Source organism: Pongo abelii, chromosome 20 (genome assembly GCF_028885655.2).
Source record: "Pongo abelii isolate AG06213 chromosome 20, NHGRI_mPonAbe1-v2.0_pri, whole genome shotgun sequence".
Classification (NCBI taxonomy): domain Eukaryota; kingdom Metazoa; phylum Chordata; class Mammalia; order Primates; family Hominidae; genus Pongo; species Pongo abelii.
Genome location: NC_072005.2, coordinates 53,848,662 through 53,874,372, shown reverse-complemented (window position 1 = coordinate 53,874,372; position 25,711 = coordinate 53,848,662). Strand labels below are relative to the sequence as shown.

Sequence of the window (25,711 nt, the reverse complement as noted above, 5' to 3'; positions counted from 1 at the left end):
GTTTCACCATGTTGGCCAGGCTGGTCTCGAACTCCTGACCTCAGGTGATCCACCCGCCTCGGCTTCCCACAGTGCTGGGATTACAGGCGTGAGCCACTGCACCCAGCTGTGTATATTTTAAATATTTATATTTTACAAATATAAACATTTAAGTCTCAAATAAATAAATAAATGAAAATAAAATAAACAGCATTCTTAAAGAGACTACACTTTTCTTCCCCTTCCCAACCTCTTGCTGGCTGGAACACAGACACAATGGCTGGACCCTTCACAGCCCTTTTGTACCATGAAGTTTCTTGGGCCTGGAGGCCAGGCATGGAAGAGAAATAAGACAGAGGGGGACTAGATCCCTGGCTCTGTAAAGCACCAAACCAGTCCTGGACCACTTTCTGGGACTTTTTATGGAGGAAAGAAAGAAAAACTCTCTATCTTAATTTAGCCACTGTTATTTTGGGTTTTCTCTTCACTCCTCTGGCCTGACTCATAAAACCATGCTCCCACAGAACTATTTGAGGGAGGCGCTTTCCAGAACCTGCCATCCATCCCTCCGGCTTTTGAGGTCCCATCTCAGAGCTCCCAGAAACCAACCTTCCCATCATCCACCCCCAACACTCCCTCCTGGGCAGCTTCTCACCTGCATTTTCTGGCAATCAGGAAAGTCCCCAGGGGAGATGTGATGTTCCAGCTGAATCTTCGCAAAGATGACGGGCAGTTTGAGGATCAGCTGCTTCTTCTTGTTCTCCTTCCCAAACACAGAGGGCATCTCCTTCTTCAGGTAGCTGATGATGTAAGCGTGAACCTGTGGGAAGGGTTCTCACCTCAGCGTGCATCAGTGTCCACCAGGGGGCTTGTTAAAACACAGGCTGCCGGCCCCACTCCGAGATTGTGATTCACTTGGTCTGGGCTGGGGCATGAGAATTTGCATTTCTTTTATTTCTTTCCTCTCTCTCTCTTTTTTTTTTTTTTTTTCTTTGAGATGGAGTCTCGCTCTGTCACCGAGGCTGGAGTGCAGTGGCACGATCTTGGCTCACTGCAACCTCCGCCTCCCGGCTTCAAGCAATTCTCCTGTCTCAGGCTCCTGAGTAGCTGGGATTACAGGCATGCGCCACTATGCCCAGCTAATTTTTGTATTTTTAGTAAAGATGGGGTTTCACCATGCTGGTCAGGCTGGTCTCAAACTCCTGACCTCGTGATCCGCCCACCTTGGCCTCCCAAAGTGCTGGGATTACAGGTGTGAGCCACCGTGCCCAGTCTTTTTTTTTTTTTTTTTTTTTCAAGACAGAGTCTCGCTCTGTTGCCCAGGCTGGAGTGCAGTGGTGCAATCAGCTCACTGCAACCTCCAGCTCCTGGGTTCAAGCAATTCTTCTGCCTCAGCCTCCCAAGTAGCTGGGATTAACAGGTGTGCGCCACTACACCCAGATAATTTTTTTGTATTTTTAATAGAAACGGGGTTTCTCCATGTTGGCCAGGCTGGTCTTGAACTCCTAATCTCAGGTGATCCACCCGCCGTGGCCTCCCAAAGTGCTGGGATTACAAGCATGGGCCACCGCACCCGGCCTGCTTTTTTTTTTTTTCTTTTTTTTTGGAGACAGGCGTCTCGCTCTATCACCCAGCCAGGAGTGCAGTGGTGCGATCATAACTTACTGCAGCCTCAAATTCCTGGGCTCAAGGGATCCTCCCACCTCAGCCTCTCAAGTAGCTGGGATTACAGGCAAGAGCCACTGTCCAGATGAGAATTTGCATTTCTGACGAGTTACAGGTGCTGCAGGTGGAGGCGCCACACTGTGAGTCCCATGGCCTCCTCCTGCTGAGGCTCACCCTGGGCTCCTCCTCTCTGCTAACTAAGTGAGCTCAGTCCCTCCCAGTTTTAAACATCCCTCCAAGAGGTCCACTCCCAAATCTGCATACCAGCCTAAGCCTCTCCCTCCAGCTCAGGACTCAGAGCTAATTGCCTTGTCAACATTCCTGGACAGCTCCATCCCAGGATGCCCTAAGTGGAATTTGAGCCTAGCCCCCAGAGCTGTGTCGCCCTCAGCTGTGCCCATCTCTGGAAAGGGCATCCCCAGCCCTGCCTTCCCAGCTGAGGCCAGAAATCTAGAAATTATTTTTATTTATTTATTTTTTTGAGATGGAGTCTCACTCACTCTGTCACCCAGGCTGGAGTACAGTGGCGCAACCTCGGCTCACTGCAACCTCCACCTCCGGGTTCAAGCAATCCTCCTGCCTTGGCCTCCCGAGTAGCTGGGATTACAGGCACGTGCCACCATGCCTGGCCAATTTTTTATGTTTAGTAGAGACTGGGTCTCACCATGTTGGCCAGACTGGTCTCGAACCCCTGACCTCAAGTGATCCATCCGCCTCAGCCTCCCAAAGTGCTGGGATGACAGGCGGGAGCCACCCTGTCCGGCTCTAGAAATCACTTTTTTTTTCTTTTTGAGATGGAGTCTCACTCTGTTGCTCAGGGTGGAGTGCAATGGCATGATCTTGGCTCACTGCAACCTCCACTTCCTGGGTTCAAGCGATCCTCCTGCCTCTGCCTCCCAAGTAGCTGGGATTACAGGTGCCCACCACCACTAATTTTTGTATTTTTAGTAGAGAGGGGTTTTCACCATGTTGGCCAGGCTGGTCTCAAACTCCTGACCTCAAATGATCTGCCTGCCTCAGCCTCCCAAAGTGCTGGATTACAGGCGGAAGCCACGGTACCCAACTCTTGAAATCATTATTGATTTGATATTTGATTCTTCTTCCTGTTTAGTAGCCACATCCAACCTATCAATGAGTCCTTTTTGCCTCCTCCTATGTCTCTCCCTCTCTCCCCTACTTTTCTTTTCTTTTCTTTTTTTTTTTTTTCAGACAGGGTCTGGCTGTGTCCCCCAGGCTGGAGTGCAGTGGCACAATCTCGGCTCAGTGCAACCTCCACCTTCCCAGCTCAATCCATCCTCCCACCTCAGCCTCCTGAGTAGCTGGGACTACAGGCACCCGCCACCACGCCCAGCCTCTCCCCTACTTCTCATTTCTCTCCACCTCAGTGGCCACCATGTCCATTCAAGAGTCATCCTCTCTTGCCTGGGGAGATACCCAAGTGGACGGACAGGTCTCCCAGCTCCCCACGCTGCCCCAGTAACCCTTCCTCCATGCAGCAGTGGCCCGAGAGGGCATTTTTCAGGAAGGAACATGAGTCCAGGGGATGCTGCTCATAACTCTCGATTTGCTTATTCAAGTTCAAAATTTCTACCGAAGCCAACAAGGCCCTACAGCAGCAATTCACAAAGTGTGGTCCAGGGAAACCCAGGGGTCCTCAGGATGCTTTCGGGTGTTCCTATGGTCAAAATTATTTTAATAACAATACTAAGATGTTATTCACTTTTTGCTTTCTTCACTCTTATTTTCTCCCAAATGGACAGTGGATTTTTTTTTTTTTTTTTTTTTTTTTTTTTGAGACAGAGTCTTGCTCTGTCACCCAGGCTGGAGTGCAGTGGTACAAATAATGACTTGATTTATTTGTTTATTTATTTGTTATTTTTTATTTTTTGAGACAGAGTCTTGCTCTGTCCCCCAGGCTGGAGTGCAGTGGCTCAGTCTCGGCTCATTGCAACCTCCGCCTCCCAGGTTCACGCCATTCTCCTGCCTCAGCCTCCCAAGTGGCTGGGACTACAGGCGCCCACCACCACGCTAATTTTTGTATTTTTAGTAGAGACTGGGTTCCACCATGTTGGTCAGGATGGTCTTGATCTTTTGACCTCGTGATCCACCCACTTCAGCCTTCCAAAATGCTGAGATTACAGGTGTGAACCACCGTGCCCGGCCTAATGACTTGATTTATTAACCTTCTCAAGAGGCTGAGATGGAAGGATCACTGGAGCCGGGGACGTCAAGGCTACAGTAAGCCACGATCACTCCACTGCACTCCAGCCTGGGTGACAGAGCAAGACACTGTCTCAAAAAAAAGGAGAGAAAGAAAGAAAAAAAAAAAAGCGCCCCAGAAGGGCTGGAAACTTCTCTGTTCCCTCCATCTCCAGCACCAGTACAATGTGTACAGAAAGCACTCAGGAAATATTTGTGGAATAAACCAACAAACTTGAGAACCTTTGAAACACCATCTTTTGTTTTGTTTTGTTTTGTTTTTTGAGATGGAGTTTTACTCTTATTGCCCAGGCTGGAGTGCAATGGCGCAGTCTTGTCTCACTGCAACCTCTGCCTCCTGGGTTCAAGCGATTCTCCTGCCTCAGCCTCCTGAGTAGCTGGGATTACAGGCATGTACCACCATTCCCAGCTAATTTTATATTTTTAGTAGAGATGGGGTTTCTCCATGTTGGTCAGGCTGGTCTCGAACTCCCGATCTCAGATGATCCGCCCGCCTCAGCCTCCCAAAGTGCTGGGATTACAGGCGTGATCCACCACGTCCAGTCCACAATCTTATAAATTATCGAAAAATAAACAAGGAGAGCAGAATAATGAATATTGGTACGTCTATATTTTATAGGAAGCTCAAAAATTAAATATTGCTCATGCCTATAATCCCAGCACTTTGGGAGGCCAAGTGGGGAGGATCACTTGAAGAAAGGAGTTCGAGACCAGCTTGGGCAACATAGCAAGACTTGGCCTCTACAAAAATTTTTAAAACTATAGGCAATTCGTGCGCGCCTACAGTCTCAGCGAATTGCGGGGGCTGAGGAGGGAGGATCACTTGAGTCCAGAGGTTTGAGACTGCAGTGAGCTATGATGTCGCCACTGCACTCCAGCCTGGGTGACAGAGCGAGCCTTTGTCTCTAAAAAAATGAATGAATAGGCCAGGCGCGGTGGCTCATGCCTGTAATCCCAGCACTTTGGGAGGCCGAAGTGGGCCAATCACCTGAGGTCAGGAGTTAGAGACCAGCCTGGACAACATGGTGAAACGCCGTCTCTACTAAAAATACAAAAATTAGCAGGGCATGATGGTGCACACCTATAATCCAAGCTACATGGGAGGCTGAGGCAGGAGGATCACTTGAACCTGGGAGGTGGAGGTTGCAGTGAGCTGAGATCGTGCCATTGCACCAGCCTGGGCAACAGAGTGAGACTCAGTCTCAAAAAAAAAAAAAAAAAAAAAAAAGAATAAATAAATGCTTTTATAAAATGCAGTATATCTTGAAAGAGACACAAGAAACTACTTATGGGGGTTGCCTCTAGGAAAGAGGCCCTGTGAGCTGGTGGGGTGACGTGTGGGAGAATCATGTCTGATAAAGTATGAATGCCTTTCCATGAGATGGTCTTAAATGTTCAATAAAAAAGACTTGTTAAAAAATTCTTTTAGGCCAGGTGCAGTGGCTCACGCCTATAATCCCAACACTTTGGGAGGCCGAGGCCAGTGGATCACCTGAGGTCAGGAGTTCGAGACCAGCCTGGCCAACATGGTGAGACCCCCATCTCTACCAAAAATACAAAAATTAGCAGGGTGTGGTGGCATCTGCCTGTAGTCCCAGCTACTCAGAAAGCTGAGGCACAAGAATCACTTTAACCTGGGAGGCAGAGGTTGCAGTGAGCCAAGATCATGCCACTGCTCTCCAGCCTGGGTGACAGAGACAGACTCCATCTGAAAAAAAAAAAAAAATACATATATATATATATACACACACATATATATATACATATATACATATATACACATATATACACATATATACACACATATATACACATATATACACACATATATATACACATATATATATATATATTTTAAAGAATCGCAGATTTAGAATGCTGAGAACATTGGTGGTCCCTGACTGGTTCTAAATCTTCATCTCTTCCACCCTCCACCACCACCCTGTCTCCAGCCCCGTTAGGCTCTCAGTTCAAATACATCAAGTACATGGCTGCCCCAGGGCCTTTGCACATGCTGTTCTTACCGCATGGACTGCTCTTCCACCCAATCGCCACTCGGCTCACCCCTTCCTCTCCTTCAGACCGCTCTAAAATAGTCCCTCGCCAGCCCCTCTTTTCCTCCGCTTCATTTTTCTTCATAACCATTGATTTGTCTAATGTTTGCTTCCCCACTAAAAAGTAATTCTATGAGAAAAGGAATTTATCTTTGTTCCCTGCTCTATCCCCAGAGCCTAGAAGAGTGCCACATGCGCTCGGCAACTGCTGAATGAATGTCACTGGGCCACTGCAGAGAATGTGGTCTGAAAGTTCAGGGCATCTTGGCGTCTTTAGAATCAGACCCTCCCAAGATCTTGGCCTTACGTATCACAGCATCATAAAATCGCCCCTTCTAGCAGCTATCACTTCAGCCAAAGGACCTAGAGCCAGAGGATTCGTCCACACCCTCCATCGTTCAGATGGGAAACTGAGGCACAGAGTCCAGGAGAGCATGAGGGGAGGTTAACAGTATGGCTATTGTTGGTGACGACCAAGTGTGGCAGACTCATATGTGAGGAGCAGGGGTGGGGGTGCGACACGGAGCAAAGGAGGGGCAGTGAGCCTTGGTCACTGCGGACCCTGAATCTCATGCTCCTGCGTCCTGAACGGCACTGGGGAGCCATGGATGAACCTGCAGGAAGAAGGGGAGGGAGTGCCTAAGGGTCTGAAGGACCAATCAGGACAGGGGTGTGGCCGGGCTGGGGGCGGGGCCTGTGAGAGCGGGCCAATGAAGCCAGGGGGCAGGGCCGAAGGGCGGCTCCACAGGGACCAAAGGAGGGGAGGCGGGAGGGCGCTGATGGCTTTTCCAGAGAGGAAGCAGGGGAAGGTGCCAGGAAGAGATAAGGTGGGAGGGCGGGCTGGGCCGGGGCTGGGTCCTTGACTCCGGGGTTTGTCTGGTTTTCCGGAGCCGTCCCCAGCCCGGCGGGGGCACCAGGTGTCTGGCCCGGCCCCACCCCTCTGTCCCTGGGCTTTGTGCTCCAGCTCCCGCCAAGGGACCCGCGGGAACGAACCTGGGGGAGTCTAAGCAAGACCAGGAGGAAGACAGAGACAGGGCGGCGGCGGAGCGAGGGAGAGATGGAGAGACAGGAGAAGACAGAGAGAGGGAGAAAGAAAAGGAAAGGGAATTAGAATAAAAGAAAAAGTAAAAATGGAGAAGAAAGAGATTGAGAGAGAGGTAGAAAGGAGACTGATATAGAGACAGAAAAAGAGAGAGAGACATACTGCAGAGTCACCTGGGCAGAGGAGCGCAAGGTGAATTCCGAAGGTTCCAGGAGTGGCAGCCCCGTCCACAGTGGGCCGCTCCCTCCGAAGGAGGATTCCTGGGGTGGGGGTGGGGGCTCTGACTCACCCACTCTCGCTGCTCCTTAAACCAACACCTCAGGCTCCTCCACCCCCTAGAACCTTCTTGGCCTCCCTGCCTGCCCAGCTTCCTGCCCCGCCTCCACCCTGGCAGCCTCCCCTGAGAATGTTCCATCTGACATCCAAAATCGCTCTGAAACCCGCGCTCTCCTTTCTCCTCTCCCTCCCCAAGGCCTGTCCTGATCCAGGAACCTCCAAGCCTTTTGCCTGGTCTCCAGGCTCCTAGACTCACCTGCCCTGAATCCACCCTCCAAAAGGTAGCTTGAGTCTAATTATCTCCTTTCCCTGTTCCGAACTTTTCCATGGCTCCCCAGTGCCCTAGGGACAAAGCACAGATTCCCAGACACAGCCCACACCACCTCTGATCTCAGCCACATCCTCAGCCTCTAATTGAGTTATGCACACTGTCTACACTGGGTTCAACACTGACATTTCCCCTCAGATGCCCTCTCCTCCAAAGAAGCCCTCTCTGCCTGCCCCAGCTACCCCACCCCAGCTCTGACCACCCTGGGTCATCGGTGCCTGGGGATGGGTCTATCTCCTCTTCAGGAGCCCCAGTGAGGACTGAGCCCTGGAACTGCCTTCATTATTTAGGACTGGGAGCCTCAGCAGGACAGGACTGGAACCACCGTGGTCACTGCTGTGTCTCCTGCACCACCCAACACCAGGCCAGGCATAGAGGAGATTTTGTTCAATGCAACTGTTTGTTCAATGTCATTCATTCAATAAATATTTACAGAGCACCAATTCTGTTCCGGGCGCTGGGGATAAATCAGTGAAGGAATTCAAAGAGCCCTGATTGGCTGGGCGCAGTGGCTCACGCCTGTAATCCCAGCACTTTGGGAGGCCGAGGCAGGCGGATCACCTGAGGTCAGGAGTTCGAGACCAGCCTGACCAATATGGTGAAACTCCGTCTCCACTAAAAATACAAAAAATTAGCTGGGTGTGGTGGTGCACGCCTGTAACCCCAGCTACTCAGGAGGCTGAGGCAGGAGAATCACTTGAACCCAGGAGGCAGAGGTTGCAGTGAGCTGAGATCGCACCACTGCACTCCAGCCTGGGCAACAGAGGGAGACCCTGTCTCAAAAAAAAAAAAAAAAAAAAGAAAGAAAAAAGAAAGAGAAAGAGAAAGAAAGACATAAAGAGAAACAGAGAAAGAGAGAAAGGAGAGGAGAAGAGAAGAAAGGAAAGGACAACAGGGTTAGGGTAAAGAAGGACCCATGTGGGGGAAGTTATATTCATTCAAAGGAGGGCAGGGACAGCCTTCCTGAGAAGGGAGCATTTGAGCAGAGTCTTGAAAGGGGTGAGGGAAGGGGACAATCTGTGGCCATAATCAAACAGGAATCATGGGAGACCGGTGCTGTGAAGCACCTAAGATGTAATAAATTCATCTTTTTTTTTTTTTTTTTTTTGAGACAGAGTCTCATTCTGTCGCCCGGGCTGGAGTGCAGTGGTGCAATCTCGGCTCACTGCAACCTCTGCCTCCCGGGTTCAAGCAATTCTCCTGCCTCAGCCTCCTGAGTAGCTGGGATTACAGGCATGCACCACCATGCCCGGCTAATTTTTGTATTTTTAGTAGAGATGGGTTTTCACCATGTTGGTTAGGCTGGTCTCAAACTCCTGACCTCGTGATCCACCCACCTCAGAATCCCAAAGTGCTGGGATTACAGGCGTGAGCCACTGCACCCGGCCTTTTTTTTTTTTTTTTTTTTTTTTGAGATGGAGTCTCGTTCTGTCGCCCAAGCTGGAGTGCAGTGGTACAATCTTGACTCACTGCAACCTCTGCTTCCCCGGTTCAAGCGATTCTCGTGCCTCAGCCTCCCGAGTAACTGGGATCACAGGTGCCCGCCACCACACCTGGCTAATTTTTGTATTTTTAGTAGAGACGCAGTTTCACCATCTTGACCAGGCTGGTCTCGATCTCCTGACCTCAAGTGATCTGCCACCCCCCCCCTTGGCCTCCCAAAGTGTTGGGATTACAGGCGTGAGCCACCGCGCCCAGCCTTCATCGTTATTTTATGTCTGTTTACTTATTCTGTCTCATTCCATCAAAAGATGAGCCCCGGGGCTGGTCCAATGGTAGTGGGTTATCAGAACTTTTGTTTGTTTGTTTTTTTAATAGAAATGGTGTCTCACTATGTTGCCCAGGCTGGTCTTCAATGCCTGGGCTCAAGCGATCCTCCCAAAGTGTTGGGATTCCAGGCGTGAGCCACCGCACCTGGCCTTGGTTACCAGAACTTATTAGTGTCACTAAAGTTGGCATGCATCCCCCCACCCCCACTGCTAAATTTGACTAGCTTATAAATAAATTAATTAATTAAATTTTAAAAAAGATGAGCCCCAGGAGGGCTGGAACCTTGTCTGTTCCCTCCATCCCCAGCGCCAGCACCATGTGTACAGAAAGCATTCCAGAAATACTTGTGGGCCAGGCGCGGTGGCTCACGTCTGTAATCCCAGCACTTTGGGAGGCCAAGGCGGGTGGATCACCTGAGGTCGAGAGTTCAAGACCAGCCTCACCAACATGGAGAAATCCCGTCTCTACTAAAAATACACAATTAGCCGGGCATGGTGGCGCATGCCTGTATCCCAGCTACTCGGGAGGCTGAGGCAGGAGAATCGCTTGAATCCGGGAGGCAGAGGTTGTGGTGAGCGGAGATCGCGCCATTGCACTCCAGCCTGGGCAATAAGAGCAAAACTCCATCTCAAATAAAGAAAAGAAAAAGAAAAAGAAATATTTGTGGAATAAACCAATGAACTCGGAAACTTTTGAACCACAATCTTATAAATTATCAAAAAATAAACAAAGACGGTAGAATAATGAGTATTGGTCTGTCTATATTTTATAGGAAGCTCAAAAATTCAATATAGCTCATGCCTGTAATCACAGCACTTTGGGAGGCCAAAAGGGGAGGATCACTTGAGGGCAGGAGTTCAAGACCAGCCTGTGCAACACAGTAAGACCCCAACTCTACAAAAATAAAAAATTAGCTGGGCGTGGTGACATGTGCCTGTGGTCTCAGCTACTCGGGGCAGGCTAGGGAGGGAGGATCACTTGAGCCCAGGAGTTCAAGGCTGTGGTGAGCTGTGATTGCATCATTGCACTACAGCCAGGGCAAGAGTGCGAGACTTCATCTCTTAAAAAAGAAGGAAGAAGAGGGAACGAAAGAGGATGTAAGGAAGGAGGAAGGGAGGAGGGAGGAAGGGAGAGAGGAACAGAGGAAGGAAGGGAGGAAGGAAGGAAGGAGAGGAAGAAAGGAAGAAGGAGGAGGAGGAGGGAGAAGAAGAAGAGGAGGAGGAGGAAAGAGAGAAGAAAGAAGGAAGAAGAAGAAGAAGAGGAAGAGGAAGAGGAAGAAAAGAAGAAGAGGAAGAAGAGGAAGAGGAAGAAGAGGAAGAAGAAGAAGAAGAAGAAGAAGAAGAAGAAGAAGAAGAAGAAGAAGAAGAAAGAAGAAGAAGAAGAAGAAGAAGAAGAAGAAGAAGAAGAAGAAGAAGAAGAAGAAGAAGAAGAAGAAGGCGAAGAAGAAGAAGAAGAAGTAGTAGTGGAGGAAGAGGAGGAGGGAAGAGGAAGAAGAAATAGAAATACCAGGACAGAGAAGCCAGGGTGACAGGGAGTTGACACAGAAATCCAAAGGCAGAGGAATGAGTCTCCATACAGTTCTTCCTCCCCGCTCCACTCTGTGCCAGAATGACCCAACTTCAAGAGAACTAACTAACCTGGGCACTGATAAGTCAGGGACTCACAGCCCTGGTAGGAGAGGACCGAGGAAAGGCAGGGGCTCCCCCTGCGCCCTCCTCCAAGAATGCGCGCCCAGCCCCCAGGACTACTCACCCGCACCAGCCGGGCCCTCTTCACCAGGTCGTTGAGCTTGCGCAAGGCGGCGTGCCGGGGCAGGCCCTGGATGTCGCGGAAGAGGTCCTGCTCCTCCAGCTCGAAGAGGCGCCGGTTGTCCGGCACGAGGAGAGGCTGGGACCAGAAGGAGCCGATGTAGACGCGCAGCACCTCGGGCGTGCCCACCACCTTGCCCAGCGCCCACATGAGCGCGCCGTAGACGCGCATCAGCTGCTGCGTCTCCACCATGTCGGCCTTGTTGAGCACCACGCGGATCTTGTCCTCATGGCCCCGCAACGCGCCGATGGCCTCCGAGAACTCGTCCGAGATCTCCAGCTTGTGCGCATCAAAGAGCAGGATGATGAGGTCCACGCGCTCCGCGAACCAGCGCAGCACTGCCGGGAAGTCGTAGCCTGGAGTGGGAGTGGAAAGACAGGGGCGCAAGGGGCAGAAGTCAGACCCCCACCCTCCAGCCATTCTCAGCAGCATCCATTCTCTTGCATATTGGACTGTAAAGATGTTCACGTTGTTGGCTGTCCAAATCCTGTCTGGGAAAAACAGCCAAGGCCCTCAGTGGGTACCACTGCTCTGGCTCCCCAGTGACCAGAATTTCCCCCCTCACTCTGGCCCCAGCCCCTCAAGCCATCTGGCTACAGGGGGCAATCATCCCCCTTTCCCTTTGCTGGAGTGCAATGGCGGGATCACGCCTCCCTGCAACCTCCACTTCCCCCAGCTCAGGCGATCCTCCCACCTCAGCCTCCCTAGTAGCTGGGACTGCAGGTGCATGTCACCACACCTGGCTAATTTTCTTTTTTCTTTTTTTTTGGAGTAGAGACAGGGTCTTACTATGTTACCCGGGCTGGTCTCGAACTCCTGAGCTCAATCGATCCTCCTGCCTCAGCCTCCCAATATGTTGGGATTACAAGCGTGAGCCACCGCGCCCAGCCTCCCGGCCTCCATTTTTTCATTCGCTCATTCATTAAGCAGTTATTAAGGGTGTGCATCGGTATGTATATGTAGGTTGTTAAAAATACTGACATGTTTGCTAAGAGATCCCCCTGTGCTTCTATGGAACCCCCAAGCCCACCACACCACATGCCTCTATCACCCCAGCTCCTCCCCAGGACTTGTTGTATCTCCCCACCATCCAGCAACTAGAGTTCATGCTGGATAGCTGTGCTCTTGCCATAGCAGATGATAATTTTTTTTTTTTTTTTTTTTTTTTTGAGACAGAGTCTTACTCTGTCGCCCAGGCTGGAGTGCAGTGGCATGAATGCGGCTCACTGCAACCTCCACCTCCACCTCCCAGGTTCAAGCAATTCTCCTGCCTCAGCCTCCTGAGTAGCTGGGATTACAGGCATGCACCACCACCCTGGCTAATTTCTGTATTTTTAGTAGAGATGGGGTTTCACCATGTTGGCCAGGCTGAGATGTTAAATATTTTGCATTTATTTAGCAATATTTACTGAGAGTCTCATGTGTGCCAAGCCCTGTCCTGGGAACCTGGGATACCGCAGAGAACACACAGACAAGATTCTTGCTCTTATGAAGCACCCATCCCAGCCATGGGTTCCCATGCTCATTCATTCATTCCTTTCACCATTCATTTCCTCATTCACTCCTTCATCTACCCATTCTCACCTTTGCTTGTTCACTCATTTATTCACCAACAAGCAATGCTGAGGAGAGCAGAGAGGAGCGATTGAGACCCCCTGACTTAGCTGTCTGGAAGACCTGGAGTTGAGTCCCTCCTCTGCCCCCATCTGCTGTGGGACCTTAGGCAAGTAGCTTAAACTCTCTGAACTTGTGTTTTCTTTTCTGTAAAATGCAAATCATAGGACTGTTGTGAAGCCAGGTGTGATGGCTCAAACCTGTAATCCCAGCACTTTGGGAGGCTGAAGCAGGCAGATCACTTGAGGCCAAGAGTTTGAGACCAGCCTAGCCAACACGGCGAAAACCCATCTCTACTAAAAATACAAAAAAATTAGCCTGGTGTTGGTGGCTTATGCCTATGGTCCCAGATATTTGGGAGGCTGAGGCACGAGAATCGCTTGAGCCTGAGAGACAGAGTTGCAGTGAGCCGAGATAGCGTCACTGCACTTCAGTCTGGGCGACAGAGTGAGACTCTGTCTCAAAAAAAAAAAAAAGACTGTTGTGAAGATTAAAAGAATATAAATGAGCTAATATATATAAAGAGCTTAAAATAATGCCTGGCATTGAGCTGTACATTTAAAAATGATGGAGGTGGCCAGACAGAGTGGCTCACACCTGTAATTCCAGCACTTTGGGAGGTTGAGGCACAAGGATCGCTTGAGCCTGGGAGTTTGAGACCAGCCTGGGCAAGATGACAAGACCCTGTCTCTACAGAAAAAAATAAAATAAAAAATTATCCACACATGGTGGCATGCATCTGTAGTCTCAGCTACTCAGGAGGAAGAAGCAAGAGGATCACTTGAGCCCAGCAGTTGGAGGCTGCAGTGAGCCATGATTGCGTCATTGCACTCCAGCCTGCAGACAGAGCAAGACCTTGTCTCTTTAAAAAAAAAATGGTTGAGCTTTTTTTTTTTTTTTTTTTTTTTTTTTTTTGAGACGGAGTCTAGCTCTGTCACCACGCTGGAGTGCAGTGGTGCGATCTCAGGTCACTGCAACCTCTGCCTCTCGAGTTTAAGCAATTCTCCTGCCTCAGCCTCCCGAGTAGCTGGGATTACAGGTGCCACCACACCCAGCTAATTTCTGTATTTCTAGTAGAGATGAGTTTTCACCATGTTGGCCAGGATGGTCTCCATCTCTTGACCTCATTATCCGCCCACCTCAGCCTCCCAAAGTGCTGAGATTACAGGCATGAGCCCCCGAGCCCGGCCATAATGGTTGAGCTTTTATGGCATGTAAGTTAATCCTCAATGCAACTGTTTTTTTAAAAGCAGTGCTGGATGTATGGTAAGCACTCAGCAAGTCATGGTGATGTCACCCACTGGGAAGCACCCTCTGTGGTCCCTGCTGTGTGTGTGGAGGCTGAGGCAGTCTCAGCTCTGTCCTTACATCTCTCAGCCCACTGGGGACACAGACCTGGCCCCTGAGTGGTCAGCCCAGGGTGGGCAGGGGGATCCAGGGAGCTGTGGGAGCCCAGGGCCAGTGCCTGACCCAACCCCCAGCCTGGGGGTCAGGGAGGACTTCCAGGAGGAGGGAAGGCAAAGTGGGAACCCAGAGGACAAAAAGTTAACTGGCAGAACAAGGAGCTAGCCCTGATTTACTGACTTCACACCCTCCAGCTAGAGCTCACTCAGTGACTCTTCACAACAACCCCAGGAGGTGGGCGCTGTTCTGACCCCACTTTCCAGATGAGGAAACTGAGGCACAGAGAAGTTAGGGGACTAGCCAGGCATGGTGGCTCACGCCTGTAATCCCAGCACTTTGGGAGGCTGAGGCGGGTGGATCGCCTGAGGTCAGGAGTTCGAGACCAGCCTGACCAACATAGTGAAACCCCGTCTCCATTAAAAATACAAAAAAATTAGCTGGGTGTGGTGGTGGGCACCTGTAATCCCAGCTACTTGGGAGGCTGAGGCAGGAGAATCACTTGAACCCAGGAGGCGGAGGTTGCTGCCACTGCACTCCAGCCTGGGCAACAAGAGCGAAACTCCATCTCAAAAAAAAAAAAAAAAAAAAAACAGAGAGAGAGAAGTTAGGGGACTTACCCAAGACACACAGGTAAGAGGCGACAAAAGAGGAGTCCCATGGGCCCCTGTGCTCCTCCGGGGAGCTGGTGCTTGCGCCCATCCTGCCTGGGAGGAAGCAGCCTCCTTGCGGGCAACGCAGGGACCGGGATGGGGTTGGGGGGCATTGTTTTGGGGGAGGAAGGGCCAAGTCACTGGAGGGACAGCAGCTGGAGCCCCCCTCCCTCCCGGTGTCTCCACAAACACACATACTGGCCCAGATTCAGAAAGTGTGTCTCATGGGGCGGGGAGGGAAGGAGGGAGAGAGGTTGAGTCAGTGTGGGATGGGAGACGTGGCAAAAAGGAACCTTGGGCCCACAACGGCACTCACCCAGCAAAAACAGGCATTGTTGGCACTTCCATAGCACCTACTGTGTGCACACACAAGTGTGCACCTTCTAAGTACTTTGTATGTTTTAACTAATTTAACCTTTAGGACAACTATGAGGCCGCTAGTATTATTATTCCCACTGTGTGTGTGTGTGTGTGTGTGTGTGTGTGTGTGTGTGTGTGTGTGTGTGTGTTGTTTTTCTGTTTGTTTGTTTGTTTTTGAGACGAAGCCTCACTCTATTGCCCAGGCTGGAGTGCAGTGTCATGAGCTCGGCTCGCTGCAACCTCTGCCTCCTGGGTTCAAGCAATTCTCCTGCCTCAGCCTCCCAAGTAGCTGGGATTACAGGCAAGCACCACCACACCCAGCTAATTTTTGTATTTTTAGTATAGACAGGGTTTCACCATGTTGCCCAGGCTGGTCTCGAACTCCCGACCTCAGGTAATCTGCTCACCTTGGCCTCTCAAATTGCTGGGATTACAGGCATGAGCCACTGCACCCAGCCCATTATTCCCATTTTGCAGGTAAGAAAATTGAGGCAAAGAGAGGTTAAGTGGCTTGCCTAAGGTCCCACAGTTTAAAAGCAGCAGAAAATAGGCTGGGCGCGGTGGCTCACGCCTGTAATCCCAGCACTTTGGGAGGCCGAGGTGGGTGGATCACGAGGTCAGGAGTTCAAGACCTTCCTGGCTAAGACGGTGAAACCCTGTCTCTACTAAAAATACAAAAAAATTAGCCGGGCACGGTGGCGGGCGCCTGTAATCCCAGCTACTCGGGAGGCTGGGGCAGAGAATTGCTTGAACCCAGGAGGTGGAGGTTGCAGCGAGCCGAGGTCGCACCACTGCACTCCAGCCTGGAAGACAGAGTAAGACTCCATCTAAAAAAAAAAAAAAAGTAGCATAACATAAATAAATAAAAGTAGCAGAGCCCAGATTTGAGGACTTTACTATGCTACAATCACACATACGTGTGTTCACACATCTTACATGCAGAGGCAGCCAAACACATGAGCTCGCGTACACACACACACACACACACACCCAGTAGTACATCCAGACACAAACATAGCCATTTACTACAAGATGCAGGCTCCCGGACACACCCGTGTTCACAATCTGGGATCTGCACAGGTGTTTGTGGTCACACAATCACAAAGATAATGTGAGATGCACACACATCATAGACACAGAGACCTGCACGAACACACAGGTACAGAGGCACACATGCACACCCACACAGACACAATCGCACACACATAACCTCCCATACCCTCCCAAACCCAAAGGCACACACACAGACGTAATCACACACAGTTACACAAAAGATGCACTCCTGCACACACACATTCTCACATACACAACACCAAACAGAAGCACACAACTGTATCTGGAGATACAATCACAGGTAGTCACACACAGCCCCACAAAATCCCCGCAGCCCTGACTGCCCGATGCAGCCACACAAAGTCACGCACAGCCCACAGCCCAGATACACATATACGCTTAGACCATCTCACACACAGGCACACAATGTCAGACTCACACCTACAATGATACACACTAAATCCACATGACACATAGACAAAAGATGCCCTTTATGTCTGTCTCTCTCACACACACATCACAATATAACAGTATATAGGGACAGAATCAGTTGCACACTACCCCACAAAGTTTCTCATAGCCCTACACAGCCCTTCAGAGTCACCCAAAGTCATCCAGCAGGCCAGGCATGGTGGCTCACACCTGTAAGCCCAGCACTTTGGGAGGTCAAGGCAGGAGGATCACCTGAGGTCAGGAGTTCGAGACCAGCCTGGCCAACATGGTGAAATCCCGTCTCTACTAAAAAAAAAAATACAAAAATTAGCCGGACATGGGTGCAGCGGGTGCCTGTAGTCCTGGCTACTCAGGAGGCTGAGGCAGAAGAGTCACTTGAACTCGGGAGGCAAAGGTTGCAGTGAGCCGAGATCGCGCCACTCCACTCCAGCCTGGGCGACAGAGTGAGACTCTGTCTCGAAAACAAACAAAACAAAGTCATACAGCCACAATTATAGGCACATGCACACACACACACACACACACAGAGGCATGTACACAATTCAAAGTCACACAACCTCAGAGCCATGGCCACAATGAGGCACGTCCACTGCTATACACAAATGCGTGGAACCACCACACCCAGGAGTACACTCATAATGACACACTTTCCCAAGATATACACAAAGTCACACACACACACACATACACACCAACAGCTGGGCACTCTCTCTTCCTCTTCCTCTATCCTCAAGGCCAGGGAGGCAGACCCCGTTCCCCACTCCCCCACCACCCACGGCCTTTGGACTCCCCTGCCGGCACCCCTGCCCTGGCTGAGAGAGCCGCTCCCTCCCGCTGTCCCAGGCCCAGGCCCTGGGGTGGGAGCCCCAGGAATTCCTCCCCCTCAGCTGGCAGCGCGTCCTCCCAATCGTTTCTGCAGCTGCCTCCTGCCTTTCTCCCGTGGGGCCTCTGGACGGCGGCCAGGGACATGGTCACCCCCGGCGTCCCCGCCCCACCCCAGGCCCAGCCTTCTCGCCAGGGCCTCCCATCCCCTCTGCCCCACATAGCAGCCTCCTTTGCCCCAGTTCCAGGCCTCCAAGGCCATGGGGGGTGGGGGACACAGATCTGTGGGGCTGGAGGATCACAGATGCTGAGCTGGGCTGAGCAGGGGTGGTGGGGGCTCAGCACACCCAGAGGCCCCAGCTGGAATCCACCCCCTGCCGCTCTCCTTGCACAGCTGTTTATAAATTCCAGGCCTGGCCTTGGCCCCCACCCAAATTCCCTTCCCATCCCCTTCTCGGCCCCATCTGTGGCCCAGACGCAGAGCTAGGAGCTCGCAGGGCCCAGCCTCCCCTGCCCGGGCTCTGCCTCATCTCCGGGCCTTGTGTCTCCCTGCATCGCTGTCTCACTGCCTCGGAATCCCTGTCCCTCTTCATCTCTCCCTTCCCATCCTTCCTGCCTGCCCAGACGTGCAGCTCCTGCCCACTCCCACCACGTGGTCACCCACACACCTCCCCCACCCATCAATGCGAGCCAGCATGGAGCAGTCATGGCTTCCACTAGCTCCCTGCAGCTGCCTCGCCAGCCAGGGCCAGAGGACACAGGCCCAGGTCCCAGCGGAGACACTGCCCCTCCTCCTCTAGACCCAGGAGTCCAGACCCCAGGCCCTCCTACCTCAGACCCAGGAGTACAGGCCCAGCCCCTCCTCCCTCAGACCCAGGAGTCCAGACCCCCAGCCCCTCCTCCCTCAGACCCAGGAGTCCAGGCCCCAGCCCCTCCTCCCTCAGACCCAGGAGTCCAGACCCCAGCTCCTCCTCCCTCAGACCCAGGAGTCCAGGTCCCAGCCCCTCCTCCCTCAGACCCAGGAGTCCAGGCCCAGCCCCTCTCCCTCAGACCCAGGAGTCCAGGCCCCAGCCCCTCCTCCCTCAGACCCAGGAGTCCAGACCCCAGCTCCTCCTCCCTCAGACCCAGGAGTCCAGGTTCCAGCCCCTCCTCCCTCAGACCCAGGAGTCCAGGCCCCCAGCCCCTCCTCCCTCAGACCCAGGAGTCCAGGCCCCAGCCCCTCCTCCCTCAGACCCAGGAGTCCAGACCCCCAGCCCCTCCTCCCTCAGACCCAGGAGTCCAGACCCCCAGCCCCTCTCCCTCAGACCCAGGAGTCCAGGCCCCAGCCCCTCCTCCCTCAGACCCAGGAGTCCAGACCCCAGCTCCTCCTCCCTCAGACCCAGGAGTCCAGGCCCCCAGCCCCTCCTCCCTCAGACCCAGGAGTCCAGGCCCCCAGCCCCTCCTCCCTCAGACCCAGGAGTCCAGACCCCAGCCCCTCCTCCCTCAGACCCAGGAGTCCAGGCCCCAGCCCCTCCTCCCTCAGACCCAGGAGTCCAGACCCCAGCCCCTCCTCCCTCAGACCCAGGAGTCCAGACCCCAGCTCCTCCTCCCTCAGACCCAGGAGTCCAGGCCCCAGCCCCTCCTACCTCAGACCCAGGAGTCCAGGCCCCAGTTCCTCCTCCCTCAGACCCAGGAGTCCAGGCCCCAGCCCTTCCTCCCTCAGACCCAGGAGTCTAGACCCCAGCTCCTCCTCCCTCAGACCCAGGAGTCCAGGTCCCAGCCCCTCCTCCCTCAGACCCAGGAGTCCAGGCCCAGCCCCTCTCCCTCAGACCCAGGAGTCCAGGCCCCAGCCCCTCCTCCCTCAGACCCAGGAGTCCAGACCCCAGCTCCTCCTCCCTCAGACCCAGGAGTCCAGGTTCCAGCCCCTCCTCCCTCAGACCCAGGAGTCCAGGCCCCCAGCCCCTCCTCCCTCAGACCCAGGAGTCCAGGCCCCCAGCCCCTCCTCCCTCAGACCCAGGAGTCCAGACCCCAGCTCCTCCTCCCTCAGACCCAGGAGTCCAGGCCCCCAGCCCCTCTCCCTCAGACCCAGGAGTCCAGGCCCCAGCCCCTCCTCCCTCAGACCCAGGAGTCCAGGCCCCCAGCCCCTCTCCCTCAGACCCAGGAGTCCAGGCCCCAGCCCCTCCTCCCTCAGACCCAGGAGTCCAGGCCCCCAGCCCTTCCTCCCTCAGACCCAGAAGTCCAGGCCCCAGCCCCTCCTCGCTCAGACCCCAGGGTCTGGCCCCACTTACCGCGGCTCACTCTCTGCTTGGCACCCGACAGGATACCCGGGGTGTCGATTATGCTGATGCTCTCCAGGACCTGATTAGGGAGCTGGGCACACATGAACCTGGGGGCAGAAGGAGGGTCAGGGGTCAACAGGGAAGGACAGAAGGAGGGAAAACATGAAGAAAACATGAAGAGGGACTCAGGACCACATGGCAAAGCATCCTGTATGGGCAAAGAAAGACACCGGACAGAAAAAGGGCGACCAGGACCATCTCAGAGCTATAACCAGCCACAGCTCATGTTCAGTGAGCATTTAATTTGTGCCAAGTACTGTTCTTTTTTTTTTTTTTTTTTGAGACAGAGTTTTGCTGTTGTCGCCCAGGCTGGAGTGCAATGGCACTATCTCAGCTCACTGCAACCTCCGCCTCCCGAGTTCAAGTGATTCTCCTGCCTAAGCCTCCTGAGCAGCTGGGATTACAGGTGGGCACCACCACACCCAGCTAATTTTTGTATTTTTAGTAGAGACGGGGTTTCACCACGTTGGCCACGCTGGTCTCAAACTTCTGGCCTCAAGTGATCTGCCCGCCTCAGCCTCCCAAAGTGCTGGGATTACAGGTGTGAGCCACCACACCTGGCCGCCAGGTGCTATTCCAAGTCCTCACAGCAACCATGGCATAGAGACCATGGTGATCCTGATCCCTTTTTTTTTTTTTTTTTTTTAATAGACAGAGTCTCGCTCTGTTGCCCAGGCTGGAATGCAGTGGCACGGTCTCGGCTTACTGCAACTTCCGCCTCCCAGGTTAAACAATTCTTCTGCCTCGGCCTCCCGAGTAGCTGGGATTACAGGCGCGAACCACCACGCCCAGCTAATTTTTTGTGTTTTTGATAGAGACGGGGTTTCACCATGTTGGCCAGGCTGGTCTCCAACTCCTGGCCTCAAGCGATCCGCCTGCCTCGGCCTCCCAAAGCGCTGGGATTACAGGCGTGAGTCACCGGGCCTAGCCCAAGGTGATTGATCCACATTTTGCAGATGAGGCTACAAGAAGGGCAGAGAGGTCAAGTCATTTGCCTGAGGCCACCCAGCTGGCCGGGATTTGAACCAGGCATGCTGACTTCACTAGCCTAGGTGCTCCCCTGGATAAGAGAGCAGAGACAGGCAGGGAAGAACTGGGTAGAGAGAAGGGAATTGGGGCTGAGAAGGAGGGAAACACAGTCAGGGAGGGGACAGAGAAGGGGGACAACAAGATGCACCCCCGGGACAGAAAGATGCGTCCCCAGGGCCGGGCGCGTTGGCTCACGCGTGTAATCCCAACACTTTGGGAGGCTGAGGCAGGTGGATCACTTGAGGCCAGGAGTTCAAGACCAGCCTGACCAACATGGTGAAACCCCATCTGTACCTAATAATACAAAAACTCGCTGGGGGTGGTGGTGGGTGTCTGTAATCCCAGCTCCTCAGGTGGCTGAGGCAGGAGAATCGCTTGAACCCAGGAGGTGGAGGTTGCCGTGAGCCGAGATCGCACCACTGCACTCTAGCCTGGGCGAAAAGAAAGGAAACTCCGTCTTAACAAAAAGAAAAAGAAAGATGCGCCCTGGGCTCGCGGCTGGCACACCTGTTGAGGAAGGTGTTTCCGAAGGGGTTGAGTTTGCGGAAGGGCTTGTCCGGGTCCACGACGAGGGCGTTGCCGGGCACGGTGCCCTCAGTGTCCCCGTGCATGACGGCCACAAAACAGTCGGTGGTGGGCTCGGGCCCCACGCGGGAGCCGGGCACCTCCTGCTCCAGCAGGTACTGGATGAAGCTGGTCTTGCCCGTGCTGTACTGGCCGGCCACCAGCACCATGGGCTTGCCGTCGAAGTCTGCATCCTCCAGGGCTGGCGAGTGGAAGGCCCCAAAGCGGTAGTGCTCCTCCAGTGGCAGCAGCTTCGTGCGGTACAGCTCCTTGAGGGCCGAGGTCACCGTGCGGATGGCCTCGGGCTGCTGGCCCCGTGCCCCGCCCCGCTTCAGCCAGCTGAACATGGTAGCTGCACACGGCTCACTGGGTTTACGGAGAGACGTGCAGATGGAGAGCTGCCTGTGGGAGGGAGAGAGGGCATGAGCACGGGTGGCCTGGCCGAGGAGGACGAAAGGGGTCTGAGTGCAGACTGTCTGGGTGACAGGATGGGTGGAGGAGGAGGAGGAGCACAGATATGTGTGGTCACAGAGCATGGATAGTGGGTGGCAGGAGGAAGATTGGGCCAGGTGCAATGGCTCACACCTGTAATCCTAGTATTTTGGGAGGCTGAGGCAGGAGGATTGCTTGAGGTCAGTAGTTGAAGACCAGCCCAGGTAAAATAGTGAGACCCCCATCTCTACAAAAAAAATAATTAACTGGGCATGGTGGTGGATGCCTGTAGTCCTAGCACTTTGGCAGGCTGAGGCAGGAGGATTGCTTGAGCTCAGGAGTTCAAGGCTGCAGTGAGCTATGATCATGCCGCTGCACTGCACTCCAGCCTGGGCTACAGAGCAAGACCCCATCTCAAAAAAAAAAAAAAAAAAAAAAAAAAAAGGCCAGGTGCAGTGGCTCATGCCTGTAATCCCAGCACTTTGGGAGGCTGAGGCAGGTGGACCACCTGAGGTCAGGAGTTTGAGACCAGCCTAACCAATATGGTGAAACTGTCTCTACTAAACATACAAAAAATTAGCCAGGCGTGGTGGTGGCCACCTGTAGTCCCAGCGACTCGGGAGGCTGAGACAGAATCACTTGAACCCGAGAGGCAGAGGTTGCGGTGAGCCGAGATCCCACCACTGCACTCGACAGAGCGAGACTCCATCTCAAAAAAAAAGAAAAAAAAAATAGGGAGAGCATAGCGAACCAGCTGAAGGAGAAAGATTAATGGTAACATGGTTGAAGAAGGGGGATTGATGGTGATAGTGGAAGACCAAGAGATGGACAAGGCAAAGCATGCAGAAGCTGCTTGGAAGAAACGGATTCCTTAATTGCTTCATTTATTTCTTCCTCACTTCTCCCTTCCATCATTTGACACATTTTCACTGAAATCACTCACTCCATGCTTCAGGCACTGTGGACCCAGAAATGAGCCAGAGATCATCCCCTACCCACCCACAGCCCCCAGTAAGGACCCAGACATATGCCAGACATCCAGAGGAGGGCATGAGAAACAGACCACAGCACCAGTAAGACTCAGGGCAGGGTTGACTTTTGAGCTGCTCCATGAAGAGCAGGCAAGACAAGGGGATTTAGGCAGAGGACGGTGCACGCAAAGGTCTGGGGGTGTGAAAGTTCCTGGTGTGTTGGGAGCCATGAAACATCTAGGTAGGTGGCCAGACACAGGGGCACAAAGAGGAGGGGTGAGAAATGGAGCTGAGAAGGTTGCCTGGGTGCACCCAGGTCATGAGGGCTGCTGGATGTTAACAAGAAAAATAATGCAACATTTATGATCACTGCATGCCAGGTACTGTACTAACTTAACCTTTATAACCCTGTAAAGTAGGTCTATTATCATCCCTGCTTTTCTTTTCTTTTCTTTTCTTTTTTTTTTTTTGGAGATGGAGTCTCACACTGTAGCCCAAGCTGTAGTGCAGTGATACAATCTCAGCTCACTGCAACCTTCACCTCTGGGGCTCAAGGGATTCTCCTGCCTCAGCCTCCCAAGTAGTTGGGACTAGAGGCATGTGCCACCACACCCAGTTAATTTTTGTGTGTGTGTGTATTTTTAGTAGAGACGGGTTTCACCATGTTGCCCTGGGTGGTCTCGAACTCCTGAGCTCAGGCGATCCACCCACCTCAGCCTCCCAAATTGTTGGGATTACAGGTGTGCGCCGCCATGCCGGCTCATCTCTGCTTTTTTAACAAGGCAAAGGAGGCTCAGGAAGACAGCAACAAATTACCCAAGATCACTTAGCTAGAAAATGCTCAAGCTGGGACTCAAACGCAGGCAACCCTGACCTCAGAGGCTGCAATCCTATTATAGGTCTAAAGATCTGAGTTAGGGAGGTTAACCATGACCAACCCAGGAGCAATGAGCACCTCCAGCACCCAGACTGTGTTCTCTATCTTCCCTTACTATCCTTTTATTCACCGTAGGATCTGTAGTGATGTCCCCTCTTTCATTCCCGATATCAGCCATATGTGTGGATCTTTGCTTTTTTTAAAAAAGAAAAACAAAAACGATTGGTCCCCGTTGATGCTTATGATTTTACTGATGTTTTCAAAGAATCAACTTTTGGTGAGATGGGAGTCTCTAAATACCATTCCCCACTAAAAGAACCTGGGACTCCTTAGAGAAATGGTGGATTCCAGGGCTGGGGCAGGGAAGAACAAGTGAGCCTGGGTCAGACGGTGAGGAAGTGCTCAAAGGCCGATAGGGCATGTTACAGGGACAGAGGACCCAGCTTGCAGGGGCGCCCAGTGGCCAAAAATGGGGCAATTTGAGCATCAAAATAACTGCAAATCAAATATGCTAAAATCCATAAAATCATGAGACTTTTAAAAGGGATGGCCGGGGGTAGGGGAGATAAAAGGAAAAGGAGTTCGTAAAGGAGTGGCAGGAACGGAAAAGAGAGGCAGGATCTGGGATGTGGGCAGAGGGAGAGGGCTCTGGGCGGTGTCCCAGGCAGGGAGGGCCCTGAGAGAGAGCTGGGAAGAATGCCATCAGCGGTGGCCGATGGAGCTGGTGAGGCAGGAGAGGGGCTCTTGAGTGGCTGGAGGGACCAAGGTAGCCGATATGGATGAGGGCGTGGAGGGAGACCCTGCAGAGAGGATCTCCTCTAGCCAGGGGATAGGGAGGCGTGTTGGGGGAGGATGGAGGAGATTGGGGGAGTGGGAGAGGCTTCGAAAGACTGGAGGAAGAGTGGGAAGAGTGGGAAAAGTGGGGGACATGTTTACAGACTGGGGGGACTGGTGAAGACTGGGTGTGACTGGGGGACACCTGGGGAGACCGTTACAGACTGGGGACAGGGTGGCGGGGAGCAGGGGTCAGACATGAGGAACCGGGCAGGCTTGGGCGGGGGTCGGGAGGCGACAGCTGCGGTGCTGGGAGCACTCACCGACGGGGCGCGCTGGCGGCTGCAGCGGGCTGGGTAGGCTGGGCGGGGGTGGGGTCCCGCGAGGATCCGAAGCGCCCGCGGAGAGGCCTGTGCTCGCGGTCCCGTCCGGAGCCGTCTGAGCCGGGTGGGGCCCGGAGCAGGGAGGACGGCAGGGAGGACAGGAGGGAGGGGCGGGACGAGGCGCCCCCCTCAAAACCGGGCGCCCGGCCTCTGGCGCCCCCTTGTGGGGAGTGGGGAAGACGCCTTAGCACGGCGGGCGAGAGCTCCAGCGTCCAGCCTGGGGTTCGAATTCCACCTCCGCCTCCGGCGTTGGGCTGCTCCCCAGTCTGTCTCTCTTCTTAACATGGGAATCACAAGAGCAGCAGCAATAATAGTAACAATAACTTAGGTCGGGCGCCCTGGCTCACGCCTGTAACCCTAACACTTTGGAAGGCCAAAGACCCTAACACTTTGGGAAGATTGCTTGAGGCCGGGAGTCCAAGACCAGCCTAAGCAACATAGCGAGACCTCATGTCTATTAAAAAAAATAAAAAATAATAAAATAATTTAGCCAGGCACAGGGGTGCACACCTGTAATCCCAGCAACTTGGAAGGCTGAGGTGGGAGGATCGCTTGAACCCAGGAGGTGGAGGCTGCAGTGATCTATGATTGTGCCACTGCACTCCAGCCTGGGTGACAGAGCGAGACCTCACCTGTAAAAAAAAAAAAATAATAGGACCGGGTGTGGTGGCTCACGCCTGTAATCCCAGCATTTTGGGAGGCTGAGGTGGGTGGATCACTTGAGGTCAGGAGTTCAAGACCAGCCTGGCCAGCATGGTGCAAAACCATCTCTACTAAAAATACGTGGAAGGCCGAGGCGGGCGGATTACGAGGTCGGGAGATCGAGACCATTCTGGCTAACACGGTGAAACTCTGTCCCTACTA

General features: G+C 53.0%; 1 protein-coding gene across 1 annotated transcript in view; it reads right to left on the bottom strand.

Moving 5' to 3' along the window:
* EHD2 (EH domain containing 2) overlaps positions 1-25,118 on the bottom strand; it is a 30,951-nt gene extending 5,833 nt beyond the window's left edge. Inside the window, exons 1-5 of the mRNA XM_024237667.3 lie at positions 24,788-25,118; positions 21,354-21,812; positions 19,767-19,864; positions 11,087-11,499; positions 635-799 (exon numbers count right to left, since the gene is read on the bottom strand). Coding sequence (XP_024093435.1) covers positions 635-799; positions 11,087-11,499; positions 19,767-19,864; positions 21,354-21,757 — 1,080 coding nt within the window. The 5' untranslated portion in view covers positions 21,758-21,812; positions 24,788-25,118. The remainder of the gene's footprint in view (positions 1-634; positions 800-11,086; positions 11,500-19,766; positions 19,865-21,353; positions 21,813-24,787) is intronic.
* Positions 25,119-25,711: the final 593 nt, after the last annotated feature.